Consider the following 22,031-nt stretch of genomic DNA (forward strand, 5'->3'; position numbering starts at 1 on the left):
TACTGCAACTTTCCAATAAATGGCTTAAGAAATGTAAAACCCAGTGTTTTAGTAAAACTACCAAATTAGTACAAGAAACTTGTACAGAACTTTCAAAATCAGCATTAAAAATAGCTTCTTTGATGTTACAAAACAATTTAAAAATAAATATCTGATTTTATAATAAAATAAAAATAGATCCCAGGATGCAGAGGCATTTCCTTACCACAGATGATGATGGGGACCAATTCGGGAGGTAGAAATAGACACCAACTTGCTATCACATTTTGGAGCAAATTCCTGCACTTTTTCTTGAAAAATTGATATATTAAAGTGAGAGAGAGAGAGAGACAAAGAAGACAATGATTCATGTCAACCTAAAATAAAAAGTTGATACAACTTTACAACTAGCTTGCAATATATTAATTCAGTTTTATAAACACAAAGTTCTCAGTTATAAATCTACTAATTTTTGTTGCTGCACTTGTTGCCATGTGCAGTTAATGCAGAAAAAAAGCAAAACTTCTGATAGCTGTTATTCGAGTAGGATATCTTTAAGTGTTAAGGCTTTTGCAAATATTTAACTGCCATATCTGAATATGTTTAAGTAGTTACTGTTACCAAATTCCACCTATCTTCCTAAACCATTTATTCGGGGAAGTTTCATATGAAAGTTGGAGCCTATCCTAGCAAGCACCAGGCACAAGACATGAACAATCCTTTGACATGATACCATTTCGTCACAGGGTGTACAATATATATTGCATCCACTAGCACACACTGATTGGTAAGAATAATATTTGTTCTCATGATTGACATTCTAGTAACCTTACATTATGTGGGTAGAAACTGTCCTCCAATTTATTAGTGCAAGGTACAATGCCTCTGTACCGTCTGCCACATGGGAGGGTGAACCCCTGGAGTTTGTTGATGTGGCAAGAAAGTCATTCTGGTCATTTTTGCTTAAGACACCTACTGGTTTACTTTTATCATAAGGCTGAAATTTCCAGCATAAAATATGGCCCAAATGACATAAAAGATTAGGGCTTTTCAGGTGCGCAGCGCCAAAAATTTGAAAGAACCCTAAAACGCATCTTATACCATCTGATTTATCTGCAAGTCTAGTTGTCTATCATACTTGGGGGATTCTTTGTACTGATGAGCCAGGAGATGCCAGACATAAAAAAGGTGGGTGTGATTTCAAGGCGTTAATAAGTAATTTTTTTGAACATGAACAATGTGATAATGCACCTGTGAATTCAATCTAGCACTCTGTGATGAATTCCATTTTTACCCACAATGTCAATCTGATGGTCATGAACTAGAAGACAAGTGAAACATAATGTACATAGTGAGCATCTTGAGAAATCTAAAATATATTGAATATATTGTTTAAAATAAGAACTCTTATATAGTGTCTAAAATAGGACAAAATCATTTTCATGATTGAAATTTCAGTCATCAATGTATTACCCACTTATGTTGTTTTAGAGTTAATTAGTGACTAGAGTCAATTAGTTACTACTTTGAATCTCTACTAGGAGATAATCTTAATTGTTTTGCATTTAAGAAATAATTTAAAATGCATCAATATTCTGTTATGACTTGCTAGAAGCAACTGATTTTTTTTCCAGTTTGTATATTTAACTTGCACAGATCAGATATCTAGAATATCTATTACTTTGCATTCAGTAATGCACAGAATGACAGATATATGTGTAGTCATAATAATAAGAGGTCCACATGTATATTCTGTCAACTACCCATAAAATGTCTCACTCACATTTATAAGGATAAGTGGCTTATAGTATTATAATGCAATAACCGATTGCTTTATTTATTTCATGTACAGTGATCACTCGCTATATCGAGTTTCGACTTTCGCGGCTTCACTCCATCGCAGATTTTAAATGTAAGCATATCTAAATATATATCACAGATTTTTCGCTGGATTTCTGCTGACAATGGGTCTTTTAATTTATGGTACATGCTTCCTCAGTTGGTTTTCCCAGTTGATTTCATACAAGGGACGCTATTGGCAGATGGCTGAGAAGCCACCCAATCGGAGCACGTATTGCATATTAAATAAAACTTCTCAATGATACGATGTATACGAAATATACAATGTGCTTCCCGCATGGTGCTTCGAATACTTGAAAGCCCGAACAGCATGTATTGATTTTTGATTGTTTGCTTTTTCTCTCTCTCTCACTCTCTCTGACATTCTCTGCTCCTGACAGAGGGGGTGTGAGCAGAGGGGCTGTGCGGACACTGGCCTAGAGTATACGGATGCTCCTCTAAAAAATGCTGAAAGTCTACCTTCACATTGCTCCCTTCCTTGTAGCTGCTTTGCATACTTAAAAGCCCGAACAGCCCTATTGATTTCTGATTGTTTGCTTCTCTCTTTCTGACATTCTCTGCTCCTGACACGCACTCCTTTGAAGAGGAACATATGTTTGCATTCTTTTAATTGTGGGACAGAACTGTCATCTCTGTCTTGTCATGGAGCACAGTTTCAACTTTTGACTAAAGGGTGTTATTTCATTTCTAGAGGGCTCTAATAATGTTAAAAAACATATTTAGAAGGTAAACAGGTTTTCAATGCTCTAACTGCGAAAATATTCGATTTACAAATAAAGAATCCTACTTCGGGGAAATTCATTTATCGCGGTAGAGCCTGGAACGGATTAACCGCGATAAACGAGGGTTTACTGTACTTTGTTGACACACTGAATCATACAAAGCCTTAGTCAGTTATACAAGTGTCATTTTTGAACAAAATAGTTAATATTAGCCATTCCTCATTAAAATGATTTGTTATTAAATTGACATTACAAATGTCTTCTATGAATGTAAATTGCTCTTGAACAGTATTCCTATTAGCTATGATAATACTAATATATTTTAAAATGAATTTGTATCTACTGTACTATTTTTTGTAAATATTTATATTCAGTGAAACATTTTCTCAGGTAAACCTGTTGATAAAATGATACAACAGAAAGCTACCACAGCCAAAAGCAAACTATTCTATAACATTTCAGTAATTATTTACCGTTCTGATGCTGACCTTTCAGATCATAAAATAATTAATTAAGAAAACAATTGGAAAGGTGAATTCATAATTTCAGAATTACGGTATTTGAGAGGAGGCGGCACGGTGGGACAGTGGGTAACACTGCTGCCTCGCAGTAAGGAGACCCTGATTTGCTTCCCGGGTCCTCCCTGCGTGTAGTTTACATGTTCTCCTCGTGTCTGCGTGGGTTTCCTAGGGTACTCCAGTTTCCTCCCACAGTCCAAAGACATGTAGGTTAGGTACACTGGCGATCCTAAATTATCCCTAGTGTGTGCTTGGTGTGTGTGTGCCCTGCAGTGGGCTGGCACCCTGCTCGGGGTTTGTTTCCTGTCTTGCACCCGGTGTTGGCTGGGATTGGCTCTGGCAGACCCCCGTGACCCTGTAGTTAGGATATAGCGGGTTGGATAATGGATGGGTATTTGAGAGTCCCTGTAGTGTGCCTCATTCTTTTGCATGATATGGCTCAAAAACTAATTAGCACATCATCATCCCATAACAGCCTTAAGTTTCAAGGTTGAAATTTTTCCATCCAGTCATTTTAGCTCTAGACCGTCCTCAAGAAACTGTGACAGACAAACACACACCCATCATCAAGACATCAATGTTTTTGGTATCAGGAGACCCTAAAATGTTGAGCTCCATTGAAAACCGGAGATCGAATTTTTTGACGAATCTAAAGCTTTCGCTCCTTCCCCATAGATGATAGGTTATGGTGGAGGAGGGCACAAAGCAAAAATGCACATCATTCTTGATTTGCAAGATGAAACACAAGATGAACCTGCTCTTACCTATGATTTGGCTGAAGAAAGTCTTGCACCTTGTACTATCTCGGATGATTAGGGAGTAAGAATGACCTTTATCAAACTCCAAGTGGATAGTCTGACTGCCCAGCCCCACTTCCACACAGCTGAGTTCCGAGATTCTGTGACTAGCACGCTTTCGAAGCCAGTCTGATGGCTGACCCCTGAAATTAAACACAATTATTTGCATAAGGTTTTTCAAACTATGGCAGATAAATAAGAAAACCTTCTATATGTTATTTCATTATAGTGTGAAAATTACTTGGCATACTTTAATTTAATTTAGACATGGACAAATTTGTTGGTACCCCTCCATGAAAAAAGAAGAACCCACAGATGTCTCTAAAATAACTTGAAACTGACAAAAGTAATTGGCACTCATCATTGTTTATTTTGTATTTAAGAAAAGTCAGAATTTGCTTTAGAGTTTTGATTCAACAAAATATTAATATTAATATAACACAAATTAAAATGGCATGGACAAAAATGATTGGTCCCTTAGCCTAATAATTTGTTGCACAACTCTTCTGAAGAAATCACTTCAAATAAGCAATTTCTGGAGCTCTTAGTGACATCTGCATTTGTCAGAAGAGGTTGTTTGGCCAACACTTCCTACACAAACTGCTCCAGCTGTGTCAAGTTTGAAGGGTGCCTTCCCAAGACTACATGTTTCTTTCCATAGATGTTCTAATGATTCAAATTAGTCCTCACAGAAAGCCTATTAAGAATAGTCCAATGTGATGCTCTTAGTCATCCTCGGGTGCTTTCAGCCATGTATTTTGGGTTATTATCCTATTATAGGATCCATGACCTACAACTGAGGCAGAGCTTTCTGATACTAGACAGTATGATTTGCTCCAGCATGTCTTGATAGTCTTGAGATTTCATTGTTAACTTAAGAAACTCAAGGCATCCCATGTCAGACACAGGAAAGCAGTTTCATTTTTCATCTGTGGACATAAAGTTGTTGTAACTTACCAAAAAGGAGATTGTCCTAGAAGCATTATGTCTTGTCAATATGTTTTTCTGCTAATTCCAGAATATATTTTGGCATTTTTTAAATGTTTTTCTTTCAGCAGTGCAGTCCTCCATTTAGTCCACTGTTACAAAAAAGCGATGGATTGTGTGATCAGACACTGATGGACCTTGACCTTGGAGTTCAGCTTACATCTCTCTGGAAGTAGTATTGGCTTTTTGTCTGCTAGTCTTCTGTAAACTCTGGAGTTTATTTTACTCTTGCGGCCATGTCCAAGGAGATTGGCTACAGTCCCATAGACTTTAAACTTCTTAATATTTTCAACTGTTGTCACAGGAACATCAAACAGCTTGGAGATGGTTTAATGGCCTTTGCCTTTAACATGCTTGTCTGTGGTTTTCTTTCTGATATTTTCAGACAACTCACTCCTAAAATTTCTCTGGTCCATTTCAGTGTGGGACACAAGTTAATACGAAACAGAAGAGTGACTACTTTTCTCCATTTACAGTAAATAAGCTGAAAAACTGATTGCACGATTGGAGATGTGTATGGTACTAATTAAAGAAAACAGTCTGAAAATTCACTCACTAATCCTTTCTAGGGGTATCAATAAATGTGCCAAGGTAATTTTAGATCATCTCTGTAGAATAAGAAATACTTTATCTCTGTTAACACTTGATTTGTTTTACTTGATGACATATCAAATACATGGTACACATGGGACAATTAATTTTCATTTAATCACTTTTCAGGAGGTATACAACACTTTTTCAATTAGCTGTAAGAGTACTAACAAATTTGTCCATGTCTGTAAATTCTGAAAAGCCTCAGAAATCATTTACAAACTTGCTGCTTTTCTTCACAAGCAATCTAAAATAATTTCAGATTTTTCTCATTAGAAAAGCATAACTGCTGTTCTAGTTTATAACTAGAAAAATACTTCTCCAAAAATAATGCTGCCACTGAAAAATACATAAAATACATACATGCAAACACAAATAAAACAAACTGCTTTCAGTTAAGGAACATGAAATAGAGAGCTATCTTCCAAGCCATGTAATTCAAGCCCAGCATCGGAATGAAAGATTAGCATACGTTATCAATTTGCTAACCAAACAAGCCTTATGGACTAATTATTTTTCTCTCCTTTGTAAATTTCTTGTTTTTACTTTTGTTAATGTAGCATATTTTGAAAATTAGTATGTAACTCCGAAAATGTGTCTTTTAAGAAACCTATGCACACTCTCAAAAGATTATTACTGAAATAATATTTTAAAATAAAACATAGCTTCAAGTCAGATAATCTCTCACTGCATGAACAAAGTCCAACTGATGTGCTGCAGTAAGTCATAAGAGCAAATCTGACTGGTATTAGCCAAAGATAATTTGTATTATGAAATTCAGTACTGCCTTATTTTATTTCTTTCAAAACTGTCCATTCCACTTCCAAACATAATAAGAATTACTTTACAAAAATGAGTACACCAAATATTTTTGCAAGTCAGCAAAACTAAATTCAAAGCACATGTACACTTGCCCCGAATATGAAACCCCCATTGCTTGAGTGGTTAAGAATGCAAAAAAAGGATATCACATATAAGAGGATAACAATTTGACATCACACAGCAAAATAAGAAGGGATAAACAGACAAAGAAAAAAGAAAGTGGTGAAAGGTAAAGCGATTATGTGGGAATTTACAGTAGAAAGGTTAATGTGTGATTAAGTCCTAAGTGTTCTGGGCATTCAGTTGAATACTGTAGATATTTAGGAAACCTTATAGATTAGAAATGTTTAGTTTTAAAGAGTTTGAAAAATTAATCACTTCTTTGCTTTTTCATATTACTGTATTAAAAAATGTAAGCTTAATGTTTCAAAGTGGGATTTCAGTAAACACAAACCACTGTAAAAAAAATCAAAAAGAAAATTTATAGATCCTTTGCTATGAATTATAATATTAAAACAAACTTACATAATTATCATCCAAGTATAATTCAGTAACTGGTTGAAGCTAAAACTGCACCCAGGCATCACAAAAGCAAGTCACTACCAACTTTTCATAGCTGCACAATCCAACCTTTGCTCATTTCCTCTGTAAAACTGGACTGTCTTACTAATGCCGGACTGGGGTAGAATGAATATAAAAAGTCTACACACCCCTGGCAAAATCACAGATTTTGTGTAATAAAAAATGAAACCAACATAAATCCTGTCAGAACTTACTCTGCCTTTAATGAAAAATTTCAATCTTTACAAAGAAGGTGAAAACACATCAAAACTGTTTAGTAAAAAAAAGGAAAAAAAAAAAAAAAAACCTTGTTGCAATTGTGCGCATACCCATTAATAATTAAGGATGTGGCAGAATTCAGAATCAACCAATCACAATAAGTCTCACTGCAAACAGTAGTTCGGATACACCTGACATCAACTAAAGTGGCTATGATTGAGCTCAAATAAAGTTTGGCTGTTCCCATAGGATTATTCCGATATCCTCTTGGTCACAACATAGTTCAAAAGCCATGGTCCAAAAAGAGCTTTTAAAACAAAGAAGGTATCGATCAGGACAGGGATACAAAAAAGGTATCCAAAGCATTAAACATCCCATGGAGCATAGTGAAGACAGTCATCAGCAAGTGGAGAAAATATTGTTCAACAGTGATTCTACCAAGATCAGGATGTCCATTTAAAATTGATGAAAAGACAAGGAGGAAACTGGTCTGGGAAGCCATTAAGAGGCCTACAGCTACATTAAGGTAGCTGCAGAATTTCCTGGCAAGTACTGGCTGTTCCCTACATGTGACAATTCGTCATATTCTTCATGTGTCTGGGTTGTGGGATATGGTAGCAAGACAAAAGCCTTTTCTCACAAAGAATAACATCCAAGCCTTGCCAAGCTAAACTCTGCAAAAAGGCATACCCAGTTTCCCACAACCATGTGGAGAAGTGTATTATGGTCTGATGAGACCAAAGTTAGAACTATTTGGCCATACTTTAAAAAGGTATGTTTGGCACAAAAAGCAACACAGCACATCAACAGCTGGGACTGGGTCTTAAGTCAAGGCAGATGGAATAATGAATAGCTCCAAGTATCAGTCAATTTTGGCACAAAACCTTCAAGCATCTGCTAACGACCCAAAGCATACATCAAAACCAACAAAGCAATGGCTTCATCAAATGAGAATCAATGTTCTGGAATGGCCCAGCCACAGCGCAAACCTTAAACCAGTTGAAAATCTGTGGGGTGACCTGAGGAGCACGGTGCACAGGAGATGCCCTTGTAATTTGACAGATCCGGCAATTTTTTGTAAGGAAAAGTAGGCAAAAATCGCAAAGGCCAGATGTGCCAAATTGATAAACTCTTTCCACAATTACAGTGATGTAATAAAATTAAAAGGTGAATCAACTATGTGCACACTAAAGCATCCGAGTTTTTGTAGGATTCCCCCCCTCCCCACTAAAAAGCTTCTGATTTGCTTTGACCTTTTATGTATTTTATATACACTGTTAAGCCAAAAAAATTAAAAAAATTTCAACACTGTTCCTTTATTTCACTGCAGTCACATTTTTTTGAAATCCATGATACTGTTATTTTCTTTGAAGATTACTAGTGTGGAGATGGAGATGAATTTGGATCTCATTTGATCTTAGAATATTTTTAATTCTTTGAAAGAATCTCACACACTAGCTACTGGCAAACTACAATAAATAATCAATGCAAAGTTTGCTTTTTCTTTTAAACTATGGCTTTTGTTCCGCCTCTCACTCCTGAACTTCACATTTGTGTGTGCACTGTATATACAATTTCTTCTTTGTTGGTTGTGGAAGAAGGTAGTTTTAAAAGTGCAGCCACAAGACTCTTTCTGATATCTGATAACAAGACCTCCTGTTATCCTAATACTCAACATGGGAAGACACACCAGTGTACACAGACTCTAAATTGTGCCATATTTAAAAAAAAAGTCTATAAGGCTGTGGGCGATAGTCCATGTTTCAGATGTTCTCCTTTACCCTTCTAACAACAAAATGTTAAATCAAAAAGAAATAGATTTAAAAAGTTAAAAGTTATTCTTCCCCTATATTGCAAAACTTATTATGGGTCTGCTTTAAAATTCTGAATTAAGGATGTTGATTTTGTAATGTAATTATACCTTCAGTATTAATTTGGGGAGGTGTTTTGGTGCTTTGTTTCCTTTTTCATTCTTATTGATTACATTGCTTGTATTTTTACATCTGGCAGATTCTACAATAAGTTTTGAAATGTCCCAAAGGGTTCAATACTATTTACTCTTTCAAGATGGAGTATTTAAAAATAAATTCAAACATCAGGTCTTACTGTATTATTGACGTGATCTCCAAAATATACATCAATTTATTAGACACCACAAACAATGCCAGAAACTCTTCAGGATCTCCATATTTTACTGTTGACAACTGTAGAAAAACAACAGATTGTTATACAAGTAATGCTGAAAACACAGATTAGAATCCTTTGTGATTAATATACTTAGGGTAATGCACCGGAAAAACAACTTTTAAGGATTCTCTGAGTGTGCAACAACACATTCAGTATTAAATATAAAACACATTTTTAACCTAGCACTCCATATTTTTCATCATCACCATGTGAGAAACTATTTCTGTAAAAGTTAAGGCTATTAAAGTTGACAAAAGCTATTTGTGCATTAGGATTACAGAAGAAGCTACTTATTTTTACAGGGCTCTGAGCCTGTACACAGTAAAGAGCACTATGCAAAAATAAACTGGTTATTGTTCTGCGTGACACCACAATGTCACAGAGGTTTCTGATAAGCTAGGCAACATGTATTCTCATCCACAAGGTGAAGTAGAAAACTATTTAAAAAAATCCAGAGCACACATGAAAGACTACAAGGAAATGGCCATTGAGGAAGCAATTCTTTACCCATAATTTATTTCCTGTCACCGTCCTCTTTCCTACCTAGGTTACCTTCACTGTAGGTTTAGAATATCTGCACTGTTTGCCCTACTTTCTAATGGTATGTAATACGATAGCTATTTGGAATATGAGGGAGGTGGAGTACGACTGCAAATGTTGCTAACCTGTATGTAAATTTAGCACAGCACAAAACCACTATACTACATATTTCTTAACCCACAAATGAAGTAGATGAATTCACTGCTCAGGCACTTTTCAGCTGGCCAATGTAAAAGTGAAGATTTCTTAAGGTACCCTCTAACAGCAGCAAGGTACTTTTAGAGGCAAGGCGCCAACATAACAATGGCATACGTCACTTATTAGTAAAAAGTCTGCAATAAGCAAAGCAATTGCAAAATGCTAATATCAAAATTACACAACCTCCATTTTTGTGGTCACATATGGCACAACTACAATTGTAATAGCCTAAAGCAGGTTTTAATATTGTGTTAAATTTAATGTCATTACCATTGTTTAGTGTTATTAAAGTTAAAAAAGTGTGGAAACATAATGAGGAAAAAACACTTGCAAAAACTACAGTAGAATGTACACTTTGACCCTGGCCCCTAAAATGTTGAGACATAACTATGAATGGTATGACATTTAAACCAAATCAGCAATTATATTACACTTGCTGCAAACATACATTCAACTGTAATCTCAAAGCAGTAACTGTTTTGAAAAGATAATGATGATTTTCTGTGCTATAATATAGTAAAATTAGTAGCTAATAGGCTTTTTTGTCATCTAAGACAAGATATCACAGGAGAAGCTTCTCGGGATTATATAATTTTTATCTAGAAAAAGCTGCAAATATTAATCAATGCTCAGTCTATTACAAGCTCTTAAAAGCTTATATCTAGGATATAAAAATGAAGGTTATTTACTATTTTTAATATATTTGCTTGCATTAGATCATCTAATGTAGGAATTAAATGACAACAAGATGTCATTTCTTTCAGTTCACCTTAAGGAAACATTGCAGGTCCTCCAAATTATCTTCAAAAACTTCAACATCAAAAAATAACTGAAGACGATGATCCACTGTCTGAAAATCCTCTGGAAACAAGTTGTACTGAGCTGAAACACAAAGAAGGAGATTAATTACACAAAATTACAGTTAAAGCAGCTGAACTAAAACATCCAAAATGTTAAAAATAAATGTTCCGCTAAGGAAATTTGAAACTATGGATTTAATTATTTTACTTAGTATTATTTCTAAACTGGAACTTTTATGAATTCATGTTTGGTCACTCACTGATACAGGACTCTTCCCAACTGTCAGAAGCCACTTTTGGTGCTAGCTGTGGATTGTAGCTGTAACTCCCAGCCAGGCTATCAGCTTTTGACTGAACTCCTCCTAATTCCAGCCCAGATGAAAATAATCCATTTTTTTGTATTGGCACTGTATGGTCAGCACTGTGAGAAATCAAAGTAGCAGAATCCAATATGTCCAAAGAAGGTAAAGTGTTAATGTTCATTCCATTCCCTTTCATGGTTTCTATTTCAGTCTCTCCTGAATCAAATATATGTGCTTTTCCTGAAAAAAAAGAATCTGTTTGGAAACTAGAAAGGACGCTCTCTTCATGTACTTCTGAAGATTTGTCCACAATCCCTGTGTCACTTGAAAGAGACAAGTTGCTATGTGGGCTACTGCTGTTTGGAGAATCAGCAACCTAGAACATTATGAAAGGGAAGAAAGATGAACTCACTTATCTAATAAACTAACACAACCATTATGGCAAGATTCTTTTTAAATTTACAAACACTAATATGTAAATGTAATCACTCAAAATTTATTTTAAGATGCCCCGTGACCCTGTAGTTAGGATATAGCGGGTTGGATAATGGATGGATGGGATATTAACCTTATGGTATTTCAAGGTGAAAGAAATAGATTTGTGTGTTGACCTGACAATGTCGGATTCTGTCATTACATAAGAAGCTAGAATTCACCTCTGGAACCTTTGGAATTGGACTGCTTGTACGCTGCTGATGGGTTTGAGTTGGAAGTTGAATCACATGGTCACTGGTGCAAGCTGGGCAGACAGCCTTGATTGATGCATCATTCCCTGAAACTAGAAGATAAGCAAAGCAAATGCTTACAGTTATTTAAATAAGCATTATTCACAAATTTTGATTTATTCAGCTATGACTAATTTTAAAATTAAAAACATAATGACACTAATATTTCTATGTGAACAAATTGTTTTTAATGAACACATGAATGAAAATAATCAAAAACTATTTCTCAAAAAATATACAGTACAAAAAAAGAAAATAGCACCATTCCCCAATCCCAACTCTTTGAGAAAACATTTTAAGCCAAAAGGGGTGAAAGGGTAAAGTCTGAGTGACTGTCAGAGAGGGCAGGAGACAATAACCAGAACTAAGGGGGGGTTGGGGGAATGAAAGGTAAGGGGATTGAGTTACCATCACCACCGGCCACCAGAAAGGAAGTGGTGCACATTCTAGATAACAGATAATCATGTGTTGATGTTGGGGCCAATGACCTATTAATCTGCAAAAGTGAGAATTTGAGAAGAATTAAATTATAGAAACTGAAGAAAGAGAATTAAGAACTTTGAGATGAGAGATGCCAATTCGGCGGTAGTATACCTAGATTATCCTCTGCTGGATTGGAATGTGAAAAAGCACAGAAAGGCTGACGAGAAGGAAGAAATCAGTTAAAAAAGGAATTTTGACAGAAAACTAAAGAATTTATGAGATAGACCATTCATTCCCAAACTTGGCCACCTGGGGCTGCAAGTTTTTGTTCCAACCAACTTCTGTTTTTTAATTGAACTCCTAGGCTATTAAGTGAGCTGTTATTTTCCAGTTTCTGTGTTTTGGGGTGAATGGAGAAATTACAAAATTAAGTATGTTAATACATTTCAATTAAAATTAGCAGTAATATGCAGATTATTTATTTTACTTTTTATATATGTTCATCCCGATTTCCATTTTGCATTTCCATTACTAACTAACTACTGGGTCTGACGGTGTAGCAGTTGCAGTCTTTACTCATTTAGTGTTGTTCACCCAGGCGTCTGCTTTGCTAGTTAATAATTGTATTATTAGGATATATGATGGGAGTAGACTACACAAAATAAGAGAAAAATAATAGGAAAACAACAACAAAAAAAAGAGGTAAGCATTATAAGGCTTTAGTGAAAAATAGAATATTTCTAAATGTCTTATACTGTAAAAATCATACTACTGTACTTTTCTAAATGCAGAACAAGAGAAGAGAAAAAAGTCTAACTAAATCAGATCAATTGCTATTAGTTATTGTTAGTCTGGTTGGAACAAAAATCTGCAGCCACAGTGGGTCCTAGGACCAAGTTTAGGAACTACTAAGATAGACAGTTTTAAACAAAGAACTAATAGGTGACAGAGGGAGAGTTCCAGAAAAAGTGGAGGAATGTTCTGGAAACATTTAGGAAACAGGAGTAGAAAAAAGTGGTGCAAAACATTTATGTAGGGGAAAATATAATTGATGAACAAAGTTAAACCTAGGATACTGGTAATGTTCTTGCAGAACATGTGAAGGCAGAATAAGAAACATAGTCCCCTATTAGAATGCAACGTTAGGAGTTTATAGGATGATTTGTGCCATGCAGTAAATAAGACTGGTACCTGGCCTTTTACATGGAAAGAGGGAACAAAGAAAGACAGAGAATGTAGAGGGATGGTGGGGTGAGGAAAGTGATACCCCACGTGTTCTAGAAACTGACCTCATCTGAAAATAATGGAAGGAAAAAAAACAGAGAAGCCTGAACTCTAGGCCTGGAACACCGAGAGCCCAGAATCTTCAAAAGTGTCTGCTACAGTATTAAATGCCTTAAAAATGGCCATGGCATACGGTGGTGAAAGGGTGGGCAAGTAGGGAACACTTAAACTAGCCTATGTTTAATGGAAAACCTAAAGGGAGATTAGCAGGATGTCTGTCTAGGACCTCACTGGCCTGAGGGTATAGGCATAGGCTCAATTATATAATTCCAAGCTTAAAGGAATGCAACAGAAAAAAAAATGATCACCCGTGGGTGAAGTATTCCTTTAGTAGATTTATAGTGTCATGATTTTATGTTAATCTGACTGAAATTGGCTCTGATTTATGACAATATGCGTGACCATGTACATAAACAATGTATGGCTTTATTATTTTTGTCACTGCTTTATAGCTTGTACTCAAGTGAAGAGCACTATACAAAAATAAACTTGAGTGGACTATACCATTATTTTCTATGGCAAAAGTAATGAGTATTTGTATGACACTAAGCAGCATAATATATAGTAAATACCCATCCAAAAGGTGGAGTAAAAAAATGCTTTTTTCTGTCTCTCTTTAACAGCTACCACACTTCTATAATGATGATGATTAGAAGCATTTTTGATTACCTTTGCTTTTTAAAATACTTTTACATAATACACAATAAAAAAAGGAAAGATAACAGGCATAACAAATTACCTTCCATTTCTCCTCTTGATAGAGGCACCATTTGTTTATTTTCTTTGGGTAGTGAAAAGTCCAACTTGCACTTCAGACACTGCAGTGTTACCGACTTTGGTGACAATTCTGCTGCCTTTTGTAAATTGTCCTTAATAATATTACTGAACAGTTCCACCAAAGACTGGAATGCAAAATGAAAATAAAATGAAAGAGAAAAGTGTTGTGTAGAAAAATTCTCTCTTTTCAAAACAATCTCACTAAAAACAACAGCAAGAATGCAAAAAGCATGCAATAAATTATAGTTTTCACAAATTGTCAAATCAAATCATTTTTGTCAATTGTCAATAATCAAACCAAAAATATAAGAAGATGAGATTATGGGCATTTAATCAAACATCTGTCACGCCTGCTTACTGTAAACATACAACTATATATAAACTCCAAGTGCTTCTCTCAGCAATTGCTAGGATATGTATTTAATGTGTATTTAAATGGAATACATTGCTTTATCATGTTTACATTCCACAGCCAAAGGTTTAGTACATCCAGATCCATTCCACTCATGGAAATACACTTGATCCTCAGTCTTAAACTTGTGGGTGGAAAGCCCATATATTAGTTTCAGGTAGCTTTTTGTAACTGAGTCCTGCAGGCTTACATGGCTACCAAGTATTAGTGGACAACAACCTCTCGCTTGCATATCCCCAGAGACGATCTTAAATAAGCCTTTTCTGGATCAGGCTGTCTTAGATTTCAGATGAATTATCATGAGGGTCAATCTTTGTCTGGCACCTGCCATTAGACCATTCTGTCATAGATTACCCAATTAAGAGCAGAAATCTACAGACAATAAAACTCAAAAGATCTTTGGGACACACAAGGTTATTCACCATGACAAGATCACAACCCTGGTAGCTGTAAAGAGGGAATGAAGTCTTTGGAAGAAGCTTTGAATTTACATGTCAGTACAAATAACCAAACCTCATTTATGGCCACAAGCCCTGGGTAGTGACCAAAACAAGAAAACGGGAGTACAAGTAGTCATAAATTAGGTTTCTGTTCAGGTGTACTGGGTTCACTCTTCTTGATCACATAAGGATCTGTACAGTAGGACATCATAATAGAACCTTATTTCTGAGGATTGAGGGGAGCAAGTAGAGGTGGTTTCAATACATAGTTGGGATACTCCTGAGCATCTCCCATGAGGCATATAGGGCTTATATACCAGAAGACCACCAGGAATAGACCAAAGACATGTAGAAGGACTTGTATCTCTCAATTGGCCAGGGAGCAAAAATGAATTATATGCAAGACTTGCATAGACTCATTTTAGCTGGGAGAATTAACATTGTCAAGTAGAATACTCCTTCCTAAGCTTCTTTTTCCATTTCAAAACATTCCAATATACATCAATAAATCTTTTTTTAGGAAATTAGATTCAACCATAACCTCATTTATTTGGAATTCAAAACATCCACGTATCCAAAGGGCAACCCTACAAAGACCTAAGGCAGAAGGTGGCATGGCTCTACCTAACTTTCATTTTTATTACTGGGAAGCAAATATACAAGCTATAAAAACCAGGACATGGACACAAATAGATAAACATACACAAGCTTGGTCCGCAATAGAAATAAAATCCTGCAGTACTTCATGTTCTTTGCTTTGTACCCCAATAAGCCAATATACTAATAACCCCATTGTGCTTCACTCACTCAGAATATGGAACCAACGCAGGAAGTACTTCAACATAAAGAAGCTTTTATCTGAGGCACCTCTGCATGAGAACCACCTTTTACCACACTCGCAAACATATGCAGTTTTTAATATCTGGAAAACATTCAGGATTGAATCACTTAGAGATCTGTACATAGACAACGTCTTTGAATCCTAACAACAATTACACTCAAAATTTTACTTTCCAGCAACAGATTTCTTTCATTACCTTCAAATTAGAAACTTTGTTAAACAAAACCTGGTCAATTTTCCTCACCTCATGCCTACCTCTATTCCGAAAAAAAAATCAGTCTTGAGGACTCAAACAGCATTTATGTAATATATAAAACCATTTTACAGTCCTTCCCTTTCAAAGATCCAAAAGTACAGTGGGAAAAGAATCTCTCACTCAACATCTCAGAAAAGGAGTGGAAGGTAGCAATGCACAGAATTCACTGGAGCTCCATATGTGCAAAGCATATAATTATTCAACTTAAAATCTTTTATCAAACACATCTGTCTTGTTTAAAATTGTCCAAAATGTTTCCAGGGCAAGATCCAGCCTATGAACATTTTAATCAAGTTCCAGCATCACTGGGTCACATGCTTTGGGTGTGCACCCAATTAACATCATTCTGGACTATTTTAAATGCCATTCAGACAGCCTTGGTGTCACAATCCCTCCTAATTCATTAACAGCTGTTTGGGGTACTCCCAGATGGGCTTAAAGTGAAGGACAAAAAAAAAACTGTAATTGCCTTAAATACACACTTAGCATGTAGACTTTTCTTGCTCAACTGGAAGAATCTTAACTTATTTCTTTTATGTCAGTGGGTAACTGATGTTATATACTATTTGAAACTGGAAGAAAATCAAATTCTCTCTTAGAGGATCTGTACAAAACTTTTTCAAAACCTGGCAGGAACTAATCAATAACATTTTAGAATAAGCATTTAAACTGATGAAGTGGATTCTCTCCCCTTGTTTTATTATATTTAGTTTTATTAATTTATTAATTTATCCATTTACTTATTTTTACTAGTTTAAAGTTTTACTCTGTTGGCTTAGCTCTTTGTCTCATGGGTGGTGGGTTGATTTGTTTTGAACCTAGTTTTGTTAAATTTGACTTGCTTGTATGGAATGTTATTTGATTTTAATAAAATCAATAAAAAAATAATAAATAAGTAAATAAATAAATAGACATTTTAATTTATCCCTTAATTAAAAGGTACATACTGTATGAGACAGGACAGAAAATGAACCTATGCCAAGTACAGCAGTTTATATTTGCTGCTTAGTAAATCAATAGGCTTGTTACCTTAACAGCAAAATTTACCGTATCTTGTAAACTTGTTAAGCATGTTGGCCTTATATGTTCTTGATAAACATCTTATGAAAATTTGATAGATTTGGGACCTTTTTAAAAGTTTATACGGTTTCCTTTCTCCCAATTTATTTTTCTTCTTTCTTACCTGCCCCTCTCCTTTTTATTTGTGTGGCCATGCACAGCGTCGTGCTATGCTATTAAATGGCAGTAAAGTCACTAAGTTCAATTAATGTGTGTGCTGGCACTGGTTGACCACCATGGTAAGAAATACTTATTAAATTAAACCAAAAAAAATATTCCACTGTGACATGCCCAATTACAGTTAGGACAGCCTAAGTATTATTCAAAAACTTTCACAGGGACCTTAGGCCCCTAACCAGCGCAAATGCATTTCACAGGTAATTATTATTATTATTATTTTTTATTATTATTATTATTATTATTTACTTATTTGACTAACGGTTTTATCCAAGGTGACTTAAAGCATTTAAAGTTCAACTGGTTACTTTTCTTTTGTTTTCCAATTGGAGCACAAGAAGGTGAAGTGACTTGCTCATGGTCACGGTCACACAGTGTCAGTAGCTTGATTTAAACCTACAACCTCAGTATCTGAAGTCCAAAGCCTTAACCATTACACCACACTGCCTGTTCGCCTTGAAACAGTTCTCCTTAGAAGAATCAAATGAATGAATGTGGGTTGAATATTTCCCATAATTCACCAATCAGGCTCTTTGAAAGTGTTGTGAATTTTGCTTGACAGAATGGTCAGACACTGTAATAATGCCACTGCTTAGGAATGATAAACATTAACTTGTGCAATTTCTTACACAGTTTAATTAAAAAAAGTCTTTTGGAATCATCAGAGAACAGTACTAACATGAGTTCTGCATAGTTCTTAATATTTTAGTATTAAAAATATTAAAAAATGTTAAAATGAAAAACAAAAGTAATCTTGCCATTGACAACAATGTTTTCCAACTGCTTGTTCATCACTAAATTCCTACATGCCCTTTTCCACTTGGGAGATAAATGGAAGAATCACTTACAGTAAACATTTTTTTTCCTATACAAGCTGTCGATTATTCAAATTTCATTTATTTTGTACTGTATAAAAGGAAATGGTAAAAAAGCCTTTTCAGATAAATAAGGAAACAAGTACAGCTGTCTAACACTGACAGAAAAGGCAATGCTGAATGGGTGTTAACAATTAGATGCACTTACAGGATACAATCACATTTTGCTTACTGTGGATAAATAAGTCGAATGACAATCAGACATGCTATAGTTTAAAACTGTTCCACTGGCAATGATGATGCTAAATTAGGTTCATAATATCGGTATTAAAATGTACACCCAAGTCTTTTATCCTGCTTAACGGGTAAGTTTTTTCAAGTTGAAGTTGTTTCTTCACAAAAATGGTATATATACATTTGTACATGAAATTGCATTCTAAAAGATAAAAGTTGTTTTTTTTTTTAAATTTAATAAATTTTAAAATACATCTTACCCACCCTGGTGTTTTATATGGAAGCTATGGGGCAAGGTGCACCACTGGTAAACAAAAACCTAAACGCCTACTAAATATATAGAAACTTTTGCTGCTTCAGTGTGGATGTAAGTAAACATGAAGTACGTGTTTCCAATGTATGTTTCTGGCAGCAAAATGGTTCTGGAAATAATCATTTTATCATTCTAGAGGTAAGGATGTGTTTTCTGTTTGCTTGTGTGATAGTACATAAACAGTACCAGGTTGTGCACGAAAAACTGAACCATCTCCGACACCGTCAACGTATGTTTCTTAGCCCGTACACAAAACGAAAGATATGCAATACAAAAATTCCAACTGCAATTGTTTGAAGGTGCCACATGCAATAAAATACACATTTTTCCTTGTCGTCATCAGTTCATGGATACAAGTCATTGTGTACGGCTTCATTTGTAGTGAGTGCAACACACGTTGACAAGACCTGAGCAAAACATTCGCTTGTTGTGCCAATTTATGTGTCAATTTGCAAGGGCTTCTGGCCATCCATTCCTGAATATCTGCTACGACCACAGGTGTACGAACGGATGGGGCCCAATTCTTTTTGCAGTTTGCAAATGACCCAGTCTTACGCCACTTCTTCACCAACTTGTGAATACTGCTCTTTGCTGGTAGGTTTACACCAGGAAACTTCTGTGTGAAAATGTCCCGCATTTTCCTTTAAAGAACCGGTAGACACATACACCTCCACTATTCCAATCCTCTGTTGCAGAGAAAACATCTTCCAGATCTCTTTCACGCACGTCTGTACCCACTAGCTCACAACTTACTAATGCACAGTTGGGGCTGCTGACCCCATCGCGATCACGACGGCACCCGCCTGTATAATAGCTGGAGCCGGCCAGTCGGAGATGGTTCGGTTTTTCGTGCACCACCCTGTACATTAATATGGTACCAAGCACAAGGCAGGATAAGTATACTGAGATGATGTCTTTTGAGAAGATGCCATATTCCTAAGGGTGAAAACTAATCTCAAAGAAAAGCAAGCATTGAGGGACTGTGCAGAGGTAGTCTTCTTTAAAAATGGCTAAATGTCATAATATTGGCGTTTTTTTTTGGTCAGAAATTTAATGTATCAGTTATTTTACAATATGTGTGTAATCAAGATGTGGATCAATGCTTGAAGTCTTGCTTGGCTGAAAAAATTTACATATTTGGAAGGTTTTTTAGGTTTTAATTTCTGGTCATGCTCCGTGCTTCATAGCTTCTTTTACAGTATAAAAAGCCAAGGTGGGCATGATATTTTTTTTAAATCTATAGAAAATACTTAACGTCAGAACACAATTTTACACACATATACTATACACTATTTATATATTTTAAAAAAATTACTTGAAAAACACTGCTCACACATACATTAACTGTACAAAAGAAGATGGAGCTCCTACACACCTTTGTAAATCTTACAGGCAACATCAATAGTGTACTGTTGTCAACACATTCTATAGCGTGTTAGCACTAACAGCTGTACAATAATTTACAAAAACGTAATTAAAAAAAAAAAATGTTCTTTCCTAACCAGAGGAGCACGGCTACTCATCCTTTGTCTTAGTATTACATTTTTCACTTCTAGCGAGCTGCAGTCATGTATATACCTTGCAAAAGATCACTGTGTGTCTGGTTTAAAAATCACAGGAAATCTAATTAATTATATTTGTGTTCTCAAATAATGTGAGTGGTGATTGCATTGTGCACCAATTGATGTACAGAAGTGAAATCACTGCAATGATAAATTATGTTTAAAAGTTGGAACAATTACTTTTAATTAATTAGCTGCGTCATCTACATTGAAGGCATAAACAGGACTGTATATTTGATTACATTTCTAATGTGTCTTACTGAATAACTGAAATCCTCTAACCATGTTGTGTGTCAATATTGTACATTTCAGGGAAGATATGCAGCAAAAAAAGCCTTTCCTTTCATCCCTGCAAAATTGTGTTCATTCATCCTACTGTTTACAAACACCATTTTCATTGTTCTGAAGGTTCCTTCTAGCAAACTATATTAGGCCCATGATTTTGTTTATTAATGATTGCATAGTAAACACATTTATAATTAGATCATTAGAAAGGGTTCTGTCTAAGCCTGTCTTATTTTAACCTCAGACATCAAGTTTGTTTTGTTCATTCTTAGTAAAGTGTGTGTTATCAATTATACCTTGATCGAAAGACTCAGACTTTCACAAAACAGGTTATGAATGACTAGGAGCATTGTTTTTCCTATTAACAAAAACTAAGCATGTCATGTTCATCAATCATTTTGTTAACTAAAACTAAAGTACCTGTGGAAAGAAGAAAGGAGGAGGACTCGCTCTCTATGTCAATACAAAGTGGTGCAACTCAGGACATGTAAAAGTTAAAATCTCCACTGGCTGCAGGGACATCGAACTGTTGGCCGTAAGTCTGCGCCCCTATTACTTGCCCAGAGAGTTTGGACACGCGATTGCTGTTATTGTTTACATCCCCCCTCAAGCGAACGCGGAGATGGCGAGTGACATCATCCATTCCGTAGTTACAAACGCAGCACCCTGAGGCACTTGTGCTAATCGCTGGAGACTTTAACCATGTAACGCTGGACAAAACATTACCTGCCTTCTCCCAGTATGTGGATTGTAACACTCGGGGAAACAGGACTATCAACCTACTGTATGCAAGCGTTAAAGACGCATACAGCGCCACCCCGCTGCCTGCGCTTGGGAAAGCAGATCATAACCTGGTTCTGCTTCAGCCTCAATACCAACCAAGAGTGAGGGTGCTACCTACAACTACACGCTCATTCAGGAAGTGGTCCCCTGAGGCAGAGCAGGCTCTGAGAGACTGCTTTTATAACTACAGACTGGGATATATTGCTTGGGTCACATAGTGAGAACATTGAAGAGGCTGTTGAATGCACAACTGATTACATCAACTTCTGTATGGACATTGTAGTTCCAGTAAAAACAGTATGCTGCTATGCTAACAACAAGCCATGGGTTACAAGTGACATCAAGGGCCTTTTGAACCAGAAGAAAAGAGCTTTTAAAGGTGGTGATCAGCATGAGCTCAAGTGCGTGCAGAAGGAACTCCGAGTCCAGCTCAGGGCGGCGAAAGAGCAGTACAGGAGAAAGCTGGAGCAGAAGTTGCAGAACAACAGCATAAAGGAAATGTGGGATGGGATGAAGATTATCACTGGCTGCAGCTCGAAGCGGGGTGCCGCCATCGAGACAG

At 35.9% G+C, this 22,031-nt stretch overlaps 1 protein-coding gene across 6 annotated transcripts in view; it reads right to left on the bottom strand.

Annotated features, from left to right (window-relative positions):
- The window catches only part of LOC120531198 (serine/threonine kinase 11 interacting protein), a 136,995-nt gene that overhangs the window by 26,463 nt on the left and 88,501 nt on the right, over positions 1-22,031 (bottom strand). For all 6 annotated transcript variants that reach the window (XM_039756387.1, XM_039756384.1, XM_039756388.1 and 3 more), the window contains exons 17-23: positions 14,255-14,417; positions 11,740-11,861; positions 11,042-11,459; positions 10,751-10,863; positions 9,163-9,260; positions 3,844-4,019; positions 206-290 (exon numbers count right to left, since the gene is read on the bottom strand). In XM_039756387.1, coding sequence (XP_039612321.1) covers positions 206-290; positions 3,844-4,019; positions 9,163-9,260; positions 10,751-10,863; positions 11,042-11,459; positions 11,740-11,861; positions 14,255-14,417 — 1,175 coding nt within the window. The remainder of the gene's footprint in view (positions 1-205; positions 291-3,843; positions 4,020-9,162; positions 9,261-10,750; positions 10,864-11,041; positions 11,460-11,739; positions 11,862-14,254; positions 14,418-22,031) is intronic.

Source organism: Polypterus senegalus, chromosome 6 (assembly GCF_016835505.1).
Source record: "Polypterus senegalus isolate Bchr_013 chromosome 6, ASM1683550v1, whole genome shotgun sequence".
NCBI classification, from domain to species: domain Eukaryota; kingdom Metazoa; phylum Chordata; class Cladistia; order Polypteriformes; family Polypteridae; genus Polypterus; species Polypterus senegalus.